Source organism: Gavia stellata, chromosome 36 (genome assembly GCF_030936135.1).
Source record: "Gavia stellata isolate bGavSte3 chromosome 36, bGavSte3.hap2, whole genome shotgun sequence".
NCBI classification, from domain to species: domain Eukaryota; kingdom Metazoa; phylum Chordata; class Aves; order Gaviiformes; family Gaviidae; genus Gavia; species Gavia stellata.
Window position 1 is genome coordinate 241,522 of NC_082629.1, and position 19,854 is coordinate 261,375.

Genomic DNA, 19,854 nt, shown 5'->3' on the forward strand with positions numbered 1-19,854 from the left:
TCCCCGAACCCCTCTTGTACCCCACATTATTGCCCTGCCCCCCCCGACCCCCCTAGATCCAGCCCGGGGGGGGGGGGGGCACAGGGAGATGGCTGTCCCCCCCCCCCAAGCTCCCATGACTCAGTTTCCCCTCAGAGGCAATGGGGGGGGGCCCACGGAGTTGGGGGGTCCCCATGGTGGTGGGGGTTCCCCAGGGACCCCTCCTGGGGTTTTGGGGGGCCCCCGCTCACCCCTGTGCCCCCCCCCCCCCCAGGTCCTGGAGCTGTCACCTGCCATGTGGGACCCCAGTGCAGGTAAGGGGGAAGGACAAGCGGGGGGGCACCCCCAAAGTGGGGGGCTGCCTTGACCCCCCCGTCCTGCCCTCCCAGGGCAATGAGGGGATCGGGGTCCCCCGCTCAATTTTCTCTTTTCTCCCCCACCCAGGGCAGCCACCCCCCCCCAACCCCGTGTACCCCCCAAACCCCGCGTACCCCCCCAACCCACACCCCCCAACCCTGCGTACCCCCCCCAGCCCGTGTACCCCTCCCCTGGGGTACCCCCAAACCCGCTGGGAGGGCCTGGGCAGCCCCCGTACCCCCCTGGGACCCCCCAATACCCCCCAGGGGCTCCCCTGGCCCCCTCGGGGCCCCCCCTGTGCCCGATGGGACCCCCGGGGTGCCCCCCACTGCAGCCCCCCCACCCCGGGGTGCCCCCCCTGTACCCCCCTGGGCTGGACAAGAAGGCGGCGAAGAAGATGAAGAAGAGGATGAAGAAGGCTCAGAAGAGGCATAAGGTGAGGGGGGGGACACGGGGAGGGGGGACACAGGGGGGGTCACCCACAGCCCCCCCAGGTGCTCATGCCTGTCCTGTCCCCCTGCAGCGCTCTTCGTCCTCCTCCTCCTCCTCCAGCAGCGACTCCGACTGAGACCACCGTCACTGCCCGGCGCCTGTCTCCTGCCATGGCCACCCGTGACCACCCGTGACCACCCGTGTCCTCCTGTGACCACCCGTGTGCCCACACCCATCCATGCCCTCCTGGGTGCTGTGACCACCCATGGTCAGATGTGACCACCAGGGACCACCTATGTCCTCCCGTGGCCAACCGTGTGCCTACAACCCCCCATGACCACCCATGTCCACCTGGGACCTCGCATGTCCAGCCATGACCACGTGTGACCAACCAGGCCCACCCGTGTCCACTCATGACCACCTGTATCCACCTGGGACCTACTGTGTCCAGCCATGATCATGTGTGACCAACCAGGCCCACCCGTGTCTACCCATGACCATCGGGAACTACCCATGACCACCATCTCCACCTGGGACCTCGTATGTCCAGCCATGACCACCTGTGTGACAAACCAGGCTCACCTGTGTCCACCCATGACCATCTGTGTCCACCTGGGACCTCCCATGTCCAGCCATGACCATCTGGAACCACCCATGACTACCGTGTCCACCTTTGACCTCCCATGTCCATCCATGATCACGTGTGTCCAACCAGGACCCCCCATGACCACCCATATCCACCCATGACCACCCATGTTCACCTTTGACTTCCCATGTCCATCCATGACTGCGTGTGTCCAACCATGACCACCCATGATCACCCGTGTCCACCTTTGACCTCCCATGTCCATCCATGACCATGTGTGACCACCCATGACCACCCATGATCACCCGTGTCCACCTTTGACCTCCCATGTCCATCCATGACCATGTGTGATCACCCAGGACCACCCATGATCACCCATGTCCACCTTTGACCTCCCATGTCCATCCATGACCACATGTGACCACCCATGACCACCCATGTCCACCCATGACCGTCTGGAACCACCCATGACTACCCGTGCCCACCTGGGACCTCCCATGCCCACCCATGACCTCCATGCCCACCCGTGGCCACCCATGACACCCGTGCCCACCCGTGTCCCCGTGCCCATCATGTCCTCATGCCCACGGGGTCCCCCCATGTCCCCTCGCCCCGTGGTCCCGGGGGTGGGCCCTGGGTGCCGGGGCGGGGGTGGTTGGGTGCTGGGGTGCCCCCGCTGCCCCCCAATAAAGCCCCCGGGACACCGCACCGTCTCAGTGTCTCCTTCGCGCCATTGGGACCCGGGGGGGGGGGGACGACGGACACACAAACCCCCGTCATGGCGGGTGGGGGGGGGGGCTGCCCCTTCGCCCCCCAACCTGCCCCCACCCCCATTGCCCCTCCTGCCCCTTGTTGCCCCCATGGCCTCCCCCAGCCCCTTATCGCCCCACATTGCCCCCCATTACCCCTTTCCTACCCCTGTTGCCCCCCCAACCCCTTATCACCCCCCCTTGCTCCCCTCCGGCCCCCCCACCCCCTATTGCCCCTCCTGCCCCATTGCCCCCCATTCCCCCCCCTCCTGCCCCATTGCCCCCCCATTCCCCTCCTCCTGCCCCATTGCCCCCCCATTCCTCCCCTCCTGCCCCATTGCACCCCCATTCTCTCTCATCGCCCCCCTCCTGCCCTCATTGCTCCCCATTGCCCCCCATTCCCCCCCTCCTGCCCCATTGCCCCCCCATTCCCCTCCTCCTGCCCCATTGCCCCCCATTCTCTCTCATCGCCCCCCTCCCGCCCTCATTGCTCCCCATTGCCCCCCCATTCCTCCCCTCCTGCCCCATTGCCCCCCCATTCCCCTCCTCCTGCCCCATTGCCCCCCCATTCCTCCCCTCCTGCCCCATTGCCCCCCCATTCTCTCTCATCGCCCCCCTCCCGCCCTCATTGCTCCCCATTGCCCCCCCATTCCCCTCCTCCTGCCCCATTGCCCCCCCATTCCCCCCCTCCTGCCCCATTGCCCCCCCCCAATGCCCCTTCGCCCGATGTCCTCCGAACCGCCAGGGCGGCGCTGCGGCCGTACGTCGCCGCTCTACCCGCCGGTCCCCCCCCTCACCTCCTCCCGCCTTCGCTGGTGCGAGCGCGGCGGGGCGGGGCGCGGGGAGGGGGCAGGCCGCTCTATCCCCGCCCCGCCGCGCCTCGCTGGTGCGCGGCGTCCGTTTCCGGGTCGGGGCGGGGTGTAAATCGGGCCGCTCCCGCCGCCCCCTCCCAGACCCGCCGCGGCCGCCGCAGCAGGAGCAGCCGCCGCCGCCGCCTCCCGCCGCCATCCCGCCCGCCCGCCCCGGCGCGCTCCCTCTCCCCCCCCCACCTCCCTCCCCTCCTCCCCGCCCTCCCTCCTCCCGCTCCGCCCGGAGCGCCCTTCTCCCGCCGCCGTTACCGGCGCCGCTCCAGGTAGGCCCGATCCCCCCCCCTCCCCCCCGCACGCCGCCTCCCGACCCCCTTCCCTCCCCCCTCGAAGTCCCCCCGCAGCCCCTCGCCGCCATCCGGCGCCGACTTCCACAACGGCTGCGGAGCCGCGGCCTCGCGTAGCGCCCCCGCGCCGGCCGCCGCCGCCCGGCGCTGGCCGCGCCCTCACGCCAGCCCGCGGCCTACGTGCGGCCTAGTCGCGGCCTAGGCCGCGGCCTGCGCGCGCGCCGCGCCGCCGGCGGGGCGGGGGGGGGTGGGGGGCGCCGCCGCCCCTCCCTCCTCTCCCCGCCGCGCCCCCCCCCGCGGGGACCGGGACCGGGGGGGGGCCGGGGAGCCGCGTGCGTCACATGGCGCCGCCACCCCCCCCCATCCCCCCCCGGTACCGAGCGGTTGCGGGGGGGCGGGGGGGGGGAATTTTTTTCTTGCCTTTTTTTGCCTTTCTTTGCGCTTTTTTGCTTTAGTTTTTTTTTTTTTTTTTAAATAGCCGGGGCCTGTTTTTGCTGCTATCCCGAGTTGTTTTCCCCCGGTTCGCGGCGCCGCCGCCGGGGGGGGGGGGGGGTTGGGGGGGACGGGCCCAGTTCGGAGCCGCCACCCGCCCCCCCGCCCCGTTCCCCCTGAGGAGTCGGGGTTTCCCCCCTCCACCCCGCCGGGGCTGGCCTGGTTTGGAGCCGTGATCCCGGGCCGGGGTTCTGCCCCCGCGCCCCCCCCCCCCTCCCGCCGCCCCCTTCTCCGGGTGTTGGGGTATTTTTAGAGCCTCGGAACCGGTTCCCCCCCCCCCAGCCTGGTTTGGGGTCTGGAACTACCCCCCAGCTTCTTGGGCCCAAGCTGGGGCTGAGCCCTGCTCCCGGGACTCGGCTGGTTTTCCCCCCTCTGGGGTCCGGGTCCAGTTTAGAGCTGCGATCCCGGGACTGGGGACTCCCTCTTACCCCCCCTTTTTGGACGGGCCTAGTCCGGAGGCTTAATCCCAGGCCTGGGGGTCGGTCCGTGCCGCCCATTCCCCCTGGGCCAATAAGCCGGGTTTGGAGCTGGGGTCTCCAGCTCCGGAGTTGTTTTTCACCCCCTCTGCTGCAGGGATGAGCCAGTTTTGGAGCCAAATCCTTGCCCCGGCTACCACTTTCCCCCCCACAAAATGGTTCCAGTTTGGGGCTTGGATCCTGAGTGGGGAGGAGGGTGTTTGATCCCGGTGCAGGCAGGGGCCCAGCCCTCCATGTGCACTGTGCGGGCAGGCAGGGCTGCCAGATGGAGGTAAGGAGAAGTTTGGGGAGAGTTTTACTGCGGAAGAGCCTCGCTGTGAGCCTGGATTGGAGCGATGGCTGCGCACCGGCCTCGGCCTGCCCCGCACGGCTTCGCTTCTCCCTTTGCATAACCCCCCGGCAGGTTTGGTCGGCATCTTTTGTCCCTGGCAGGCTGTGAGGCGGCCCTGTAACCGACCCAAGCTTGTTCGACTGGCAAAACCGCTGCCAGGAAAGCAAATTAATGCTAACGAAGGCGAACTGGGACGCTGAACTGGTGGGAGGAGGAGTGGGTTCAGAGCCGGAGAGACGGCGGCGGGTGCCAGCGAGGCTCCTGCCACCTCCGGTGAACTGGGAAACTTGTAAACAACCAACTCGTGGGCTCGGGTCTAGACTCTCCTCCTCGCTCTGCCGCCGCCGGGCTCCGATCCTGAGTCCTTCTTTCCAAACTAGGCAAACGGGTGCCTTTTTGGATCCGACGGGATGTCAGGCTGAGTTTTATGGAGGCTGTAACTCCTTGCCACGGCAAAAAAAAAAATCCTTCTGTGCCAGCGGCTTCCCCTTAAAAGAGCATTAACCCAGAGCGTGGCAGCGCTGCCCGCTTGGCACGGTCCCCTGCCAGATTAATCCCCCTGCCCTCGCCCCAGCTTCTTCTTTCCCTGGGCTTGGTTAAACTTTGATGGGGCGGTGACCAGCCGGACTGATAAAAACAGGAGCTGAAATTTAGTTTAATTTATTTTTCAAGTTAAATGGCTGACTAGCCGAGCTGGTGGCCCGTCGTGGTGTTTTGCAACTGCTGTCGACTCAGGCTGCAGGTTGTTTGAAACCTGATCGTGTGCTCGTGTGGCCTTATCTGGTTTGAGTAAATCAACTTGGAAACCAGTCTGAAAGGCCTCCCCACGCAGGCTCAGGGTGCAGATAAGTTATTATATTTTATTTTCTCAACAGCCCGGCTCCCCAAGCGGGTTAAACCAAAGGGGAACAGGGCGGTTGCTCTGTCTGGCGCGTGTGTGTCTACACGCAGCTGCAGAGGAAACCTTGTAATCTAGATTAAGGTGTGGGGCTCGCAAGTAAAGGCAAGTTCCCCCGAGCTGTAGGCAAAGCCTCTGTGAGGAGCAGGGCTGGAAGGAGGCAGGGGACGAGCGAGAACCTCACAGCTCTGGCTGTTACTCAGTGCCGGTGGGATTGTGCCGGTTCAGTCCCATCCGCCTTGGAAAACGCCTGGCAGGAGGAGCAGCCTGTTGGGGAGCTGAACCCCTGCAGATAGGCTCTTCTGATTGCTGCTTGGAGAGGAGTGTAGCCCTAAAACTGCTGGGGGATATTCAGGGGTAGAAAAAAACATACGGGGGCTTGAATCCATCTGGGATGGGTCTGAAACTGGCTGGGGAGGGTTGGTACAGCCCTTCAAACACAACCCCTCTCTCGTTCCTAGCTCTGCTCACCCAACGACCAAAGATCTGACCACTGACAAAGCCTGACTCAACCCAACGCAGCTCAAGATGGACACCGGTGTCATTGAAGGTGGTTTAAATGTCACACTCACCATCCGACTACTTATGCATGGAAAGGTACGTGTCCTCCCCTGCCCCGGGTGGGATGCGGGGCCGTGCCAAAGCCCCTCGCCCAAGTCCGGCTGGGCCATGACGTAGGGGTAGCCCTTCCCACAGCCTGGATGGAGGCTGGGCGCTTCCATGGCAGTAAATTGCGTCGGTCGGACGTTTCTGAGCTGCCTAGTTATTGCAGCCATTAGGCAGTGGTGTTAGGAATGTGCTCCTTGGCACCCGGCCGGCTCCTGGATATCTCATGACGAGCAAGGCAGCGCTTTAAAAGCGCAGCGCATCAATAAAAATAACAGCCTGGGAGAGGGGGGGAAAAAGTGACTTGATGGAGAGCTTAGCTGGGAGCAAGGTGTCAGTACATCTTGGGGGGTGGGGGTGATATCTGGGGTCCTCAGGAACTTTTTTTGACTGTAAAAGGGAGTTGTTTAAGCTTGGGACTCCCGGAGTTTTTTTAAGCACTGACTAATTGCCGCTTTTGTTTCCATCCCAGGAGGTGGGAAGCATCATTGGGAAGGTAAGTGAGCAACAAACCCCCTCGCCCTGCCTCCCTCTTTCCCCCCTACCCGCTGCCCTGCATGGCCGCACTAACGCCTCTCCCTTCTCTCCCTCCGCACAGAAAGGGGAGTCTGTGAAGAAGATGCGTGAGGAGGTGAGTCCCGGCGTTGGGGAGAACCGGGGGATCCGGTGGGGCCGCAGCGGCGTGGGCCTTAAAAGGAATTTTCAGGCAGTGCGGTGCCAGCGGCACCGGCAGCAGATGGGAGCCGGCGGGCGCGAGGCATGCTGGGAGGTGTAGGCAGGGCCGGGGCAGGAAGCCGAGGAGGCTAAGATGGCTGCCCGGAGCCGAGGGAGGGCGGGAGGATTCATCACCAGCGGTGGATCCCGGGGGACCCTGGCTGCCCCATGCATAACCGATCTGGGTGTGTAGACCTGCCGCTGCTTTTGGGGGGCCGGGAGCCCTGAAGTCTGCTCGCTTTCCTCCCGCAGAGCGGTGCTCGCATTAACATCTCAGAAGGGAACTGCCCCGAACGGATCATCACCCTCGCTGGACCCACCAATGCCATTTTCAAAGCTTTTGCGATGATCATTGACAAACTGGAAGAGGTGCGTCTGCGGCCTCGAGCCCCCTCCTGCCCAGAGCGAGCAGGCTGCTGCCCTGCCTGCAGTCATCCTTTACCCCCGTCCCTGGATAAATTTACCCTGGGATCTGCGCCAGAGTGTGCTGGGGGGGTCCGGAGCACAGGGGAAAGCTCTTCCTGGGGATAAGCTGCAGGATGGGCTTGTTCCGCATGGGCTGGCGGTGTTTTCCCTGTGGGGCCTGATCTTTGCCCGGCTGCAAGCAGGGTCAAGGTCCAGGTAGTGACACTTCCCCATGTGTGCTCAGCTGTCCTTAAGCAGCTGCTTGCTGAGTGCCAGAGCCCTGCAGGGACTTTCCTGGGCCCAAAACACCCTGTGGCGAGCTGTTTCACAGCTTAAAACAGAGCAGGGCTTTGAAACTCCTGTGGCTTAGCTTGTCCTCCTGGGTGGTCATGCTGCTTCCTCTTCGGCACTCCTCGGTGGGCAGCGGGGGCTCGGCTCCATCTCCGGCCCTGCTGAGGAGTGGTCCTGGGGGTGCGGTGCTGAAGAAGGAGCTGCGTTGTGCCCCTGGTCCTGTTAAATCGGTGACTTCCAGGGGGATGTTGATCCTGGATAACCCGGATCCTGGCTGCAGGCGTTCGAGCCTGCTCAGGGCCGTGGTGTTGAGGAGCTTTTCATCCGGCTCTGCATCATTTGGAAGGTGTGAGCACTCCTCGCCTGGTGTGGGGCAGAGCTCCATGGCCCTCGCCTCGCCTGTGGGGGTAAAAATCTCATTGCCCTTTGGATTTGGGACCGTTCCCTGCGAAGAGACAGCCTGGTGCTGGCAGATCTATCCCCGGGGCCCCTCTGCTCTCGCTGCTGCCTAAAAGGCTGCTCAGCCTGGAGCTGTTTCTTCTGTACCCCATGAACTGGAGTTCTCCGAGGGCTCCTGGACGGAGTGTGGCTCCTGGCTGCCGGCGCTCCGAGCACTGGGCTCAGAGTTAAAGCTTTTATTTTAGTAGGTCAGTTGAGCCGTGGCCTTGTGCCTCCCCTCCCCCTGCCAGCACATGACTGCTGTAATCAGCGCCGGGCTTGTTTTTCCCCGGAGCTGCTCCTGCCCTGATCCCCCGTTACAACGGGAGGCTTCATGCTGAACTGGGAGCTGTGGGCGCACTGAGCCCCCAGCCGTTTGTCCCCCTTCCAGCACTGGCATGGCTGGTTCCCGTTTGGCTGCGGCATGACCCAGCTGGTGCCTCTGCACTGGGCTGGTGGGGATTAAACCCTGATTTTCATGGAGACAACAGAGTTTGGCTGCTTCTTCCTTTCCCAGAATGTGGCTGTGCTGTTTCTGGGCCGCTAATGAAGTCCTGGGAGTCCCTAGGACTGGGAGAACCCCGGGGTCACCTTGGCCCGGCCTGCCTGTGCCAGCGTCATTTTCCCTATCCCTCTGCCGGGCACGTCACCTCCCCGTGTGCCGTTCCGGCAAGGGCACGGTGCCAGGCTGACCCCTCTGAGTTAACTCCTCTTCCTCACAGGACATCAGCAGCTCCATGACCAACAGTACAGCTGCCAGCCGGCCCCCGGTCACCCTCCGGCTCGTGGTACCTGCCAGCCAGTGTGGTTCCCTCATTGGAAAAGGAGGCTGCAAGATCAAAGAGATAAGAGAGGTGCGTGTTGGCCAGCCCGAGGGGATGCGCGGGGTCTGCGTGCCCCCAGGGGCAAGTCCTTGCATCAGCCCCCACCCTGGGTGGTACCACATAGTAGAGATGTGGCATCATTTGACCTTTTTAGAGCTCCCTTGTATTTTTAGTGCTTGTGAAACTGAGACTCGGGGCAGACCCTCCCCTTCCCGGCACTGTCCCCCGCAGCAGGACGCCTGGGTTCCTCCTCCCCCCTTCCCAGGGCTCTGAATCACGTACCCCCCCCAGCCTTTTCCCAGTTGTTGGCGGGGCGGGGAATGCACTGCCAGGCCTGCGCCGCCTTCGGTAATGCCACTTAGCACCGTGCGCTGCCGACCCTGGGATGCCGGGCGATTAACTCTGTCCAGCTCCACTGGCTGCAGAGACAGGCTTGACTTGGGCTACAGGGAAAGGCTGCAGCCCAGGTCCTCCTCTCCTGCCCCGGGCTCCCAATGACCGAATTATTTCCAACTAGGATTAAAGGACTTTATTCTGGGGGAAAGGAGCGGAGCGGGGGCAGTTTTGGCTATGTATAACCCGGCTACGGGGTTTGTCGCTGAGGTCACAGCCTTCCCTGGGGTCTGACTGCCTATTTTTAACTGTAAACTTTGCAGAGCACGGGGGCACAGGTCCAGGTGGCAGGAGACATGCTGCCCAACTCGACCGAGCGAGCCATCACCATTGCTGGGATCCCACAGTCCATCATCGAGTGTGTCAAACAGATCTGCGTCGTCATGCTTGAGGTAGGGCCTCCCCTCGGCCCCGTTTTTCCCCCGGGGAGGCGCATACAGCGCAGGGATCCCCGCTGCCCTTGGCGAGCTGCGGCCCTCCTCATGAGTGGAAACCGCTGAGGACAGAGAAACGGCTGCTGGGGGATAAAGGGATAGCTGGGGATTACAGCCTCATCCAGGTGGGGCTTGGAGCTGCTTAAAACCGGGGTCGAGCCAGGCCTCTGGAGCTGCTCACTGGCTAACAGTGTCACCCACGGCTCCGTGGTGACTGGTCGTGCTGCTCAGCACGGTGACACTGAGCAGCAGTGTCTTGCCGTCCCAGCCTCCCTCGCGCGCTGCTCTGCTCCTTGGGTGTTGTCCCTCGGCCCCATGCCCGGGGATGGGGAAGAAATAGGATTGCTCTGTGTCCTCCCAAACGGCTGATTTTAAACCTGAAGCAGAGTGTTGGTGTCTGGGGTGCAGGGAGGGGACTGTTGGTGCCAGTGGCACTCTGTGTCTAACTTCTTCTCTCTGCCTGTCACCCAGTCTCCCCCGAAGGGCGTCACCATCCCGTACCGACCCAAGCCATCCAGCTCTCCCGTCATCTTTGCAGGCGGTCAGGTAAGGCCTCTCCTCTGCTCCTGGGGTGTGGGGTGGGGAGAGGAAGGGGGTGTCTTACCGAGCTGCCACGCTGCCAGCACACATCAGCTGCTCTGCGTGCCTGTCACCCACGCCGCTTCCTCCGGCAGAGAGTGACTCTGCTTGGCCTCGGCCTCCCAGAGCCTGCTCCGAGCCTTCCTTGCTGAGGGATGGAAGAGGGCAGAGGTGGGATGGGGTAGGGAGGCAAAAAGGCTGATTTGGGGAGGAGGAAGTGCTGGCAAACAGCTCTGAAGTTAACCAGCCAAAAAAAAAACCCAGTGTGGTGGCAGCAGTGGGGGATTTGAATCAGGCCGAGACTCCAGCTGCCAAATCCAGGCTCTGCCCCTCTGCCTGGGGCTGGCTCTGAGGATTCAGTGTGACCTGTTGTGGGTGACTGGCCCAGAGGGTTGGGGGGTTCTCTGCTCTCCGGGGCTGGCTCTTGGGGTGCAAAGGCTTAGCCTGGGGTGCGGAAAGGTTTCATTTCGCACGAGGGGAGGGTGTCAGATAGGAGTAGCCATCAGGTGACGTGCGATTTAGTCCCTCCTGCGCTGAGCTGATCCAGGGGAGTTGCTTGCCTCCCTGCTGCCGAGACAGATGACAGGGCTCCCTTGGGATCCTGTCTGCTGTAAAGGCCTGAATCCCCCCGGCCCTGTTTGGGGTTGGGGGGGTGCTGGCTGGGTGTCCTCGCCCACGGTCCCATCTGGGCCGCTGGGCAAGACAGGAGGCTCAGGCCCGGGTGCGGGTCACCTGCTCCCCACCCTGCGTTTCCCAGGGCTGCCGTAACACTTGGAGAAAAAACGCGGCGACTCGTGCAAATGCATCCGCTGCCTTCCTGCTGTCAGGGAGACCCCTCCGGGGTGGGCTCCAGCAGGGCCCGGAGCCCCTAGCTGGCCCGGGGACCCGCTCAGGCAGCGCAAGCAGGGCCTGGCGTTGTCGATGGAAGCCTCCATAGGCAGGGAAGGGGGTAGCTGCCGCCGGCCTCCCCGAGAGCCAGGCCTGACTCTGCTCTTCACCCACCCGCCAGGCTGGCACGCCATGCTTGTTTTGGGGACGGACCTGCCACCGTCCCCTTCCTCGCCTCGGCCCGCCCCCCACCCCTTGCCCTCCCTGCCTCCTCTTCCTCCCCTCCCTGAACCTGGTCAGCCCCCCCTGCCTCTCCGACAGCTTCTCCTGCCGCTCTGCGCCCCGGGGGAGGCGCCTGGCTGGTACATCCGTGCCCGTGCCTCTTGCAAGCGGAGGGCTGTACCGTGCGGCCCCCCCGTGGCGCGGGAGCAGGCCGCCTTCCCCGTTAGAGCAGTGAGGAGCAGGCTTCCCACAGCCACGCATCTCTTCCCTCCCCTCCCCTTTCTTCTCCCCCCTCCTTCTCTTCCACCCCTCTCCCCTGGCCCAGGGCCGCGGCCAGCCCCATGCAGCCGTCCGGGCCCCGCTCCCGGTGATGTTGCGCTCTGTCTTTGCAGCTCAGAGTCGTGCGTAGAGCAGGGTTAGCCCTTGAAAAGCAGAGCTAATGTCGATGTGACTTTGGTGTTAGCGGAAGGTTTCGGATTGACAGCCCTGGAGACTGAAGTCCTCTAATTTATCCACAGGACAGGTACAGCAGCGGCAGTGCGAGCTACCCCCACACCGCCCCATCCATGTGCCTCAACTCTGACTTGGAGGGACCACCTCAGGAGGTGAGAGGGGAGTTCAGTCTCCACGGCCCGTTCAATCCTTGGCCTCTCTGAGACTGCCAACAAGGGTGGCATCCCCGTCCCCGTCCCCCAAAACCGTCAACGGTGGCTTTTGTGCTGTGGACTCCTGTCCACTGGGAACTGGACTCTGAGCCCACCAACCTCTCCTCACGCAGGCCACCCGGCAGCCACTGCATGGCAACGAACTTGGGCCAATTCCAGCCTGGGCTGCAGTTCTTCCGGTGACCTGGAAGTGAGGCTGTGTACCCCCCTCTCCCCTTCCTATCCCACCCACCCCCACCTGCCCGGCCCCCCCCACCCCCCCAAACCTTAGCCAGCCAGGCCCCAGCCAGTGACTCGCCCTTTCTGGGTAGCTTCAGGAGGAATCTGAAGTCTGTGGCTGTCCCTTAACCTCAAGACATGGAATTGTGGCAGGTCAGGCACTCAGCCTTGTTACCCCCCCTGAATGCCTCTCTTTTGCCTTGTCTAGCATCGGTAGCCAGCTCCAGCATTTACCTCTAGCTTGCCCGGCGACGTTTTCCTAGGCGTGCGGAAGTGACGAGAGGACTCGGAACGGGACTTTTTTTTTTGGGGGGGTTGCTGCTGGGCCGGGGAAAGGAGGGGCCGGGAGCTAGCAGGGCTGGCGGGGGTGTTGGAGATCTTCCCCTGTCGGCGAGGCGGGGGGCGCAGGGCTAGAAGCATTGTCGGACTCCACCACACCATACATCTTCATCAAGATCCCAGCCGTTCTGTTTTTGTCTGCCACTTTTTTTTTGGGGGGGACGGCGCCATACTGTCCACTCCCTCCCTGTAACCGCCACGTAAGGCCAATTCGAGTAACCGCCCGTCTAGAAACTGCTTGTTACAGCATTTATCCGTCCCCTGCCTCTCCCTGCCCCACTTCCCTCGCCCCGGAGAACTCTCCACCTTGGCTCTCTGACTTCCTGGCTAGTTGAAATCTGTCTGTCCCTGGGTGGCTGTCCGATGGTTGTTAATAGGACTGTTTTCCTCCTTTTGTAGGCCTATACCATTCAAGGACAGTATGCCATTCCACAGCCAGATGTAAGTTTTGTTTACAACTTCTTGTCTTGAAATCCACCCTCCTCCTCCCCCCTTCCAAAATTTTCTCCGTGCTTTCTCGACTCGAGCCGCTAGCCGTCAGCTTGGGCTGAATACTTGATCCGATCCGAACTCCCCCCCAAAAAACTCGCCTCCCTTCCAATCGCCCTCCTGCAGCCAGCTTCACCCGGTCTCAGATCTCTCCTTTTTCCTTCCCCCACCTTCTTTCTGACACTTTGCCTCCTCCTATATATTTTTTTTTCTGACCCACCTCTCCCCAGCTTGGCATTTCACACCAGCTCTGGCTTTTTCCTTGCCCCCCCCACCTTCCTCTTGAATTTGGCACGCAGCCCGTCAAGAGAAAACAAAAACAGCACATGATGGTTCACTGTCATGGTGGTTCTCCTGGGGCAGGGGACAGCTGGCCCAGCGAGCGGTCGCAGGTGGCAGTTGGTGGGGGGTGTGTGTTGGATCTGGCCCGGCCCAGGCTGCTGCCAGCCTGTCGGGGACCATTTGGGAGAGGAGTGACAGTCCAGGCAGCGGCCGCCTCTCCTGTGAGCACTGTCCCGGCTTGCTGTCGGACACCACCATCCTCTGGCACCCATGCTCATCCCGTAGGCTCGTTGCAGGCTTGGTGGGGGCTGATCTCTGCTCTTGGCACCCTTAGAGCAGCGAGGGAGGTGGGGGGGGCTCTGACGCGCCAGGCCAGGGAGGAGAAGGGCTAGAAGGAGGCTGGGCAATAAGAGCTACTCTGGGGGCTGAACCGAGCCAGGCTCCAGCCCCATCTCCCTTCACAGCACTCCTGTCCCCGCTGCTGCTCCCTGCATGGTGTGGTGTGAGCACCCCGCCGTCTCGTCTCTCCTGCTCCTCTCTGCTTCTTTCCCTGAGCTCCTTTCATACCTCGCTTCACCAGGGGGTGGGCACAGCCCCCCCAGCCCACCTTGGCCTGGCGCCTTCCTCCTCTCCATGCAGAGAGGACCGTGTGGAGGGGCCGGGGGGGGGATGACCCGGTGCCACTGGCAGTGTCTGTGTCAATGTGTGTGCTGTGCGAGTCCTGGCCCCCCTTGGGCTTGGGAAATGGCTAACATCAGCCTTTTTTCTTTCTCTTTTTTCCCCCTCTAGCTGACCAAGCTGCACCAGTTGGCAATGCAACAGTCACACTTTCCAATGTCTCATGGCAACACTGGATTCAGTGGTATGGAAACTCCTTCTTTCTTCTGTACGCTAGCGTGGGCCAAAGGCCAGCCTGCGAGCCGCCGCTTGGCTCCTCTCTAACGGGGCCTCCGCTTGGGTCTCGCGCTCGCAAAAAAAACCAAACCAACAAAAGCAAATGTTCCCCCAGAGCCGAGCCCAGCCAGGTAATGATGTTTGTCATGACGTCTCTGGGGGTGACTTGGTACTGGCCTCTGTGAGTCGCGGGGGGCCGCAGAGGGTAGAGGAAAAACCAAACCACTGGGCAGGCAGGGCCTCCGTGCTGCTTTCCTTCCTCTTCACCCCCATCCTCCACAGCTCTGCCAATGCATCGGGAGACCCCCCGACCCGCAGCACCCTCTCTCTCCCCTCCGGCTACTCCAGTCCTGAGCTGGCAACTGTTGAGTTGTACCAAATTTGCTGTAGATTTGCTAAGATGGCTAAAATATCCCTTTGGGGCTCTAAACTTGAGACAGCCGAACTCATTGTCACTTGTATCTTAACAGGCATTGAATCCAGCTCTCCAGAGGTGAAAGGCTATTGGGGTAATGATTAAAAAACAAAATCTGTAGTTATTCTATTGTGTATTAATACTGACCGGGGTCTCGTTCTCCCTGTTAAATGCTGCCCGCCTTTGTGCACGGATGGGAGGGGAAAGGGGGGGTCAAGGGGAGCCTTAGAAGGGCTGGAGGTACCGACTGGCTTGGTTGTACATGCTCCAGGAGTAGTCAGCTGGACAGTGGAGAGCAGCAGGACTTGTTGGAGGGCTCGGTCATCCAGCGCCTGACGCTGTTAGCGAGCCTTGGGCCCCCTCGCTTTACTCCCCAACCATGTGCTGGTGGGGGGAGTGATTTCCCCCTGCCCGAGGAGTTGCTGGAGCAGATCGCCTGCAGCGGCCGAGTCCCTGCTTGCTGCCAGTGGCAGAACTGCTGGCGAAGGGGGGGACAGCACTGCCATAACTGCATCTGCCGCCGGTGTGTCCCCAGGCTGCTTCGCCCCTGCCAAAGCCCTGGGGTGAGGTCTTGAGGATCCCGCCGCTCCCTGTAGCAGGGAGCGAGCTGGGGGTGGGGGGGTGGAATTTAAAAACATTAAAAAAATACACTTAGCACACACGCTTGGCCCCTTCCAAGACCTGAGCAGCCTCGTGACGCCAGCGCCGGCCGGCGTAGCACTGCCCTGCCGGGGCTGTGGCGGCGAGGAGGAGGAAGAGGGGGGGTAGTGTAGTTCTTCAAAGCTGGTAATGGAGCGGGCAGCAGAGCCGAGTGCCCGAATGGAGCCCCCGCAGTGAGAGTGCGCTGCTCTGGGACTGTCCTGACCGGAAGGAAGATGCTGTGGTGACATCGCGGGGAGGGGGACAAGGGAGGGAGAGAAATCGAGGTGACCAAGGAGGGGGAAAGCAGGTGAGCGGGGAGGAGGTGGGAAGCAGCGGGGAGGGTTGGAGTAACCTCACAGCTTGCTCTGCCCTTCCCCTCCTGTTTTAAACCGTCTTCAAGGTAGCCATGAAGCCGGCAGCAAATGCTGGTTTGACTGCTGCGGTCTGTCTGTGCTGCGCCCCCCTGTCCCACCGCCTCCCCCTGAACTTCTCCCGCTTTTTCTCTGTCTCTAAGCAGGTTTGGATGCCTCCGCTCAAACCACCTCTCATGAACTCACCATTCCAAATGATGTGAGTATCCAGATGGGATTCATCCTTTCCAGTCAGCATTGGGGAGGGAGGGTGGTGGGCAGGCAGCTGCTGCCTTGTCCCTGTGGGTCACCAGGATCTGCCCCTCTTTTTTTGAACAAAATGGGGCATAGGCTTGCCCATTCTTGGCTTCAAAGCTGCAGGAGGGCTTGTGGCAGCACCCATGGGTGATAGCTGCACCCCAAACAGCTTCCTTGTTTCACTGTTGCTGGCACCACATCCCTTCTCCTGCTTCCAGCCAGCTTTAAGGCAGAAAACCCCTTTCCCTACCCCTTAAACCCCCCAAGAGATGCCACCCCTGTCCCTGTCGGGGACAGACACATGACAGGGGAGGAGGAGGATGGGTTAACACGCTTGGCTCTTGCCCTCCGCTAACGAAGCCGTTTTCTCCCCCCTGCAGTTGATTGGCTGCATCATCGGGCGTCAGGGCGCCAAAATCAATGAGATCCGCCAGATGTCTGGGGCGCAGATCAAAATTGCCAATCCAGTGGAAGGATCTACTGACAGGCAGGTTACCATAACTGGATCTGCAGCGAGCATTAGCTTGGCCCAGTATCTAATTAATGTCAGGTAAGTCTCCGGGCAACGAGGCTCCGCGGATCTGGGGGGGCTGGCACTGCATGCCCGCGCCGTGGGGTACTGCTCCTGGGGCCAGGACCCTCCTTGTGCCCCGACGCATGAGGGGGAAGGGGTTTCTCTCCTATTTTTCCCCCCCCTTTCCTTTCCTTTCCCTTCCCCGTGCCTGCTGTCCCATTTTCCTGGTGCGATTGCCTCCCGGTCTGTTAGGTTAACGAACCTGGCTGGAAAGGAGTCTGGCCGCGGGGCTGAGGGGAGCCCATGGCTGCTCAAAAGCCATGCCTGGCCTCGTCAGGCTCTTGGCGGTTAGGGCTGTGCTGTTTCGATCCGGCGCTTGCGTGGTGAGGGCTTTTTTGTGGGGTGACAGAGGAGGGATGCCCTTAGGGCCTGCTTGTGGAGATCCTGAGCATCTCCCAGCGGGATGCTGTGATCCCAGGGAGAGGAGTTGGTGCTGGCTTGGCTCCTCGGAGAGACCGGCGAGCCCCGACGGGGACGGCTGGCTTCCCCGCAGCCCTGCGCGGGGCCTGGCCGCCTGCCCGCCATGCGGCACGCTGCGGCTCGCTCTGCCGCAGCGGGGATTTAGGGCCCGACTTGGACTCCGTGTGCTCAGGCTTGTCTTGCCACGGCGTCCCGTGTCCCCTGCGATGAGCCGGGCTGGGAGTGCCGTCCTCCCCAGTCCTCAGCCCCTGGGGCTCTGGATGGAGGAGAAGAGCTGGGCGAGCCCCAAGCCCATGCAGGGACTTACCACCACTCGGTGCCACATGGGTTGATGCTGGGGTGGCATGGCAGCTCCAGCCCGCTCCTGAGCGGGAGCAGAGGAGAAGCCGCCTGTGATTTCTCTCTCTTCTTTTGTGGCTTATTCCACTTGGTCCACACCGGTTGCGTTGAGGTGCCCGGCTCCGAGGGCACTGGGATGGTCTTGCTGCTGAGCCGATGGCTCGGCCCAGGGCTTCAGGGTGCGTGGGGGGTCCCGGTGCGGCTTGGAGGCAAGGCCAGACCTCGCTGAGCACGGCTGCGGCATCGCAGTGCCGCTCCCTCCTTCCCTCCCTCCCTCCCCGAGCTCGGCTCGTGCGATTTTACGCTGTTTGTCCTGTGCTTTTTTTTTGTGGTGTTCCCTTCCACCCACCCGTATTTTTTTTTTTTGTTCCTTTTCTCCTCTGTTACAGTTTAGAAAGCGCTAAACCCTCCTCCCAGGCAGCCTCCGTCACGATCCCTGACCACCTCAGCATCAACCTCTCTCAACCCTCCACCCCTTCTTCTTCTTCCTCCTCCACCACCACCCCCTCGCTCGCCACAGCGGGGGCCTCCGAAGCACCCGCCAGCCTCCCCAACCCTCTTCCGACCGCCCCTTGTGTCTCCAGTCTGCTTGGCATGAAACCTGTCCCTCTCCTGGCTCTAAATGTTGTGTCTGCCGCTAAGGGTACCTCCGCTCCAGCTGTGCCATGTGTCACTAACAAACTGAAAGCGGAAAAGCAGAGATTTTCTCCTTACTGAGTCTGCTTGTGGCCTTAGAGGACCAGCAGATCGGTGGCAGCATGGAGACCCCGTAGAGGAGACTTGGAAGAGCAATTTTTTTCTCTTTTACATTGGTTTTGGGTTGGTTTTTTTCCTCCTCCTCCTTTTTACTCCAAAGTGAGCTTGTGATGTTTCTTAGAACCGAGTTTTCTTGCCGGCCGAGAGACGATTTTCCCCGTGTCCCAGCCCGGCCTGGAGTCTAGTGATCTGTTCGATTCCTTCTCCATCCTGCTATCTTGTAGCTGCTGCTTTTTTTTTCTCCTCTTTTTTTTTTCTCCATTTTTTTAGTAGCTTGGTTGCAATTGCGGTTTGGGGAGGGGGGGGTGGGGTTGGGGGGTGGAGGGAAGGGTTCGTTACCGAATAAACCGAGTCGGGATTTAATTGCATTCCGGGTGACGTTGCCCACGGGGCTCGCGGCCTAGCCTGTCTCTCTTTAATGTCTGTACCTGTAATAAAGTTGCCACGGTGAGAATCTGCTCTGCTAGATCTGTGCCGACGGCGGGGGGGGGCTGAGCCCCGGGGAGGGGGCCTCACGGGGTGCCCCTCTTGCTGTGGGGGGGGCGCTCACTGCCACCCATGTTGGGGTGCCCCCCCCCTAAATCGCAGAGAGGGAGAAGCTTTGAGCAGTGGAGGTAGCAGCTCCTGGGGATGCTCGGTGCGGGTTGGGGGTGCCGGCGTTGTCCCTGCTTGCTCGGGGACCCCCTTGCATCGTGTGTATGTCCCGTCCCCCCCACCTCTGTGCTCCCCAAGGGGTCCCTGGTGGGGGTACAGCCCCCCCTCCCTTGCTCTCTGCCTTCCCTGTAGGAATTGCTGCCTGATTCCTGCCTGCCTGCACCCTGGGGTGCCCAGGGGCACCTCAGGGTCCCCCTTCCCCTGGGTGTGTCCCCCCCACCTCCCAAAAGCTTTGCCCTGCTGCTTGGAGCAGAGCCTGCTGGTGCACTCGGTCTGGATCCGTCCCTCCCCAGGGGAGCCCTCTGGCTCCATTTTGGGGGGGACAGTCGGGGGCAGCAGGCTGCACCCCCTCCTTGCTGCATCTTCCCTGCCGCTTGTGCATTAAAGCAACCCCCCTGCACCCAAAAACCCTCCTCCCTTCCCTCCTTGGGGGACTGTCCCCCTCCAGCTGCTCCCCACGGGGAAGCCCTTCCTCCTCTGCACCCCATCCCTCCTCCTCCTGCCCCCCCAAACCGGGGCCCCCTCTGACGCCCTTTTCTTCGTTGCAGGCTCTCCTCGGAGACCGGGGGCATGGGAAGCAGCTAGGGGCCCCGACGCGGACCCTCGGCCTCACCTCACCATCCATCTGTGTAGTCCCTTAGCAGCCAGCCCCAGGTTTTAACTAGTTTGTAAATTTTTCGGTTCCTCCATGCTCTCCGCGGCCACTCATGAGGTTTATTTTTTGGTTTTGTTTTTTTGTTTGTTTTTTTTTTTAATTACAGCATTTTAATTCCTTTCTCTGTTCAGCTGTTAAAAGGCTGAGCCCCAGATCTTAGTTTTATAAAGCTTCTCTCTCTCTCCTCCCTGCCCCCCCCTCCTCACCCCCCCCTTTTTTTCGGCTCATGAAGTTTCTGTTTTGTCATGAAATGTAAGAGTGGAAGAGAAACATTTCAGTTTAGTTCTGTAACGTCAGGAAATTTTTCAAAAAAAAAATTAATAAAAAGATGGACTGGAGCTTTTCCTTGTGAATAGAAACTGGAGGATATTTTGGTTAATGGATCTGCCTGTCTCCGTCTTTATTTGAACACCCCCCCCCCCCCAGTTCTGCCCAGTGCTCCCAGTATGGCCCAGCTGGGGTTTGGGTTCCCTCCAGGGGTGGAATGGGGCCCCCAGCCTGGATAAACACCAGGCCTTGGGAGGGAGGGGTCTTTGATACTGCAGATGGTTTGGGGGTTTCTCTGCTTCTCCCAGTGCCCTGCAAACTGGTCTTTAATGGAAACCAGTATGCCAGTGGGGTGGATTCATTCTCTGCCTCTTTCCCCCCAACCTTGCCTCACAGGGGTGAGGGGGGGAGAGTAATTGCCCCCCCCTTCCTTCCCACTGGGTGTCCAG

General features: G+C 61.6%; 2 protein-coding genes across 7 annotated transcripts in view; both read left to right on the top strand.

Annotated features, from left to right (window-relative positions):
* The window catches only part of AMHR2 (anti-Mullerian hormone receptor type 2), a 10,858-nt gene extending 10,561 nt beyond the window's left edge, over positions 1 to 297 (top strand). The window contains exon 12 of the mRNA XM_059832744.1: positions 254 to 297. Within this exon, the coding sequence (XP_059688727.1) occupies positions 254 to 297 (44 nt within the window). The remainder of the gene's footprint in view (positions 1 to 253) is intronic.
* Positions 298 to 3,162: 2,865 nt separating this feature from the next.
* On the top strand, positions 3,163 to 19,482 carry PCBP2 (poly(rC) binding protein 2). Of its 6 annotated transcripts, XM_059832846.1 has the most exons (16): positions 3,163 to 3,235; positions 5,915 to 6,050; positions 6,532 to 6,555; positions 6,658 to 6,690; positions 7,026 to 7,142; positions 8,630 to 8,761; positions 9,388 to 9,516; positions 10,030 to 10,104; positions 11,706 to 11,792; positions 11,966 to 12,031; positions 12,810 to 12,851; positions 13,971 to 14,043; positions 14,546 to 14,584; positions 15,650 to 15,702; positions 16,121 to 16,290; positions 19,032 to 19,482. In XM_059832846.1, exons 2-16 carry the CDS (start codon positions 5,982 to 5,984, stop codon positions 19,066 to 19,068), a joined length of 1,146 nt encoding a protein of 381 aa, XP_059688829.1. In that variant the 5' UTR covers positions 3,163 to 3,235; positions 5,915 to 5,981; the 3' UTR covers positions 19,069 to 19,482. The 6 variants fall into 6 exon arrangements, with proteins under 6 accessions (XP_059688829.1, XP_059688830.1, XP_059688831.1 ...); XM_059832847.1 differs by lacking the exon at positions 11,966 to 12,031 and having other exon boundaries at positions 15,647 to 15,702; XM_059832848.1 differs by lacking the exon at positions 11,966 to 12,031.
* Positions 19,483 to 19,854: the final 372 nt, after the last annotated feature.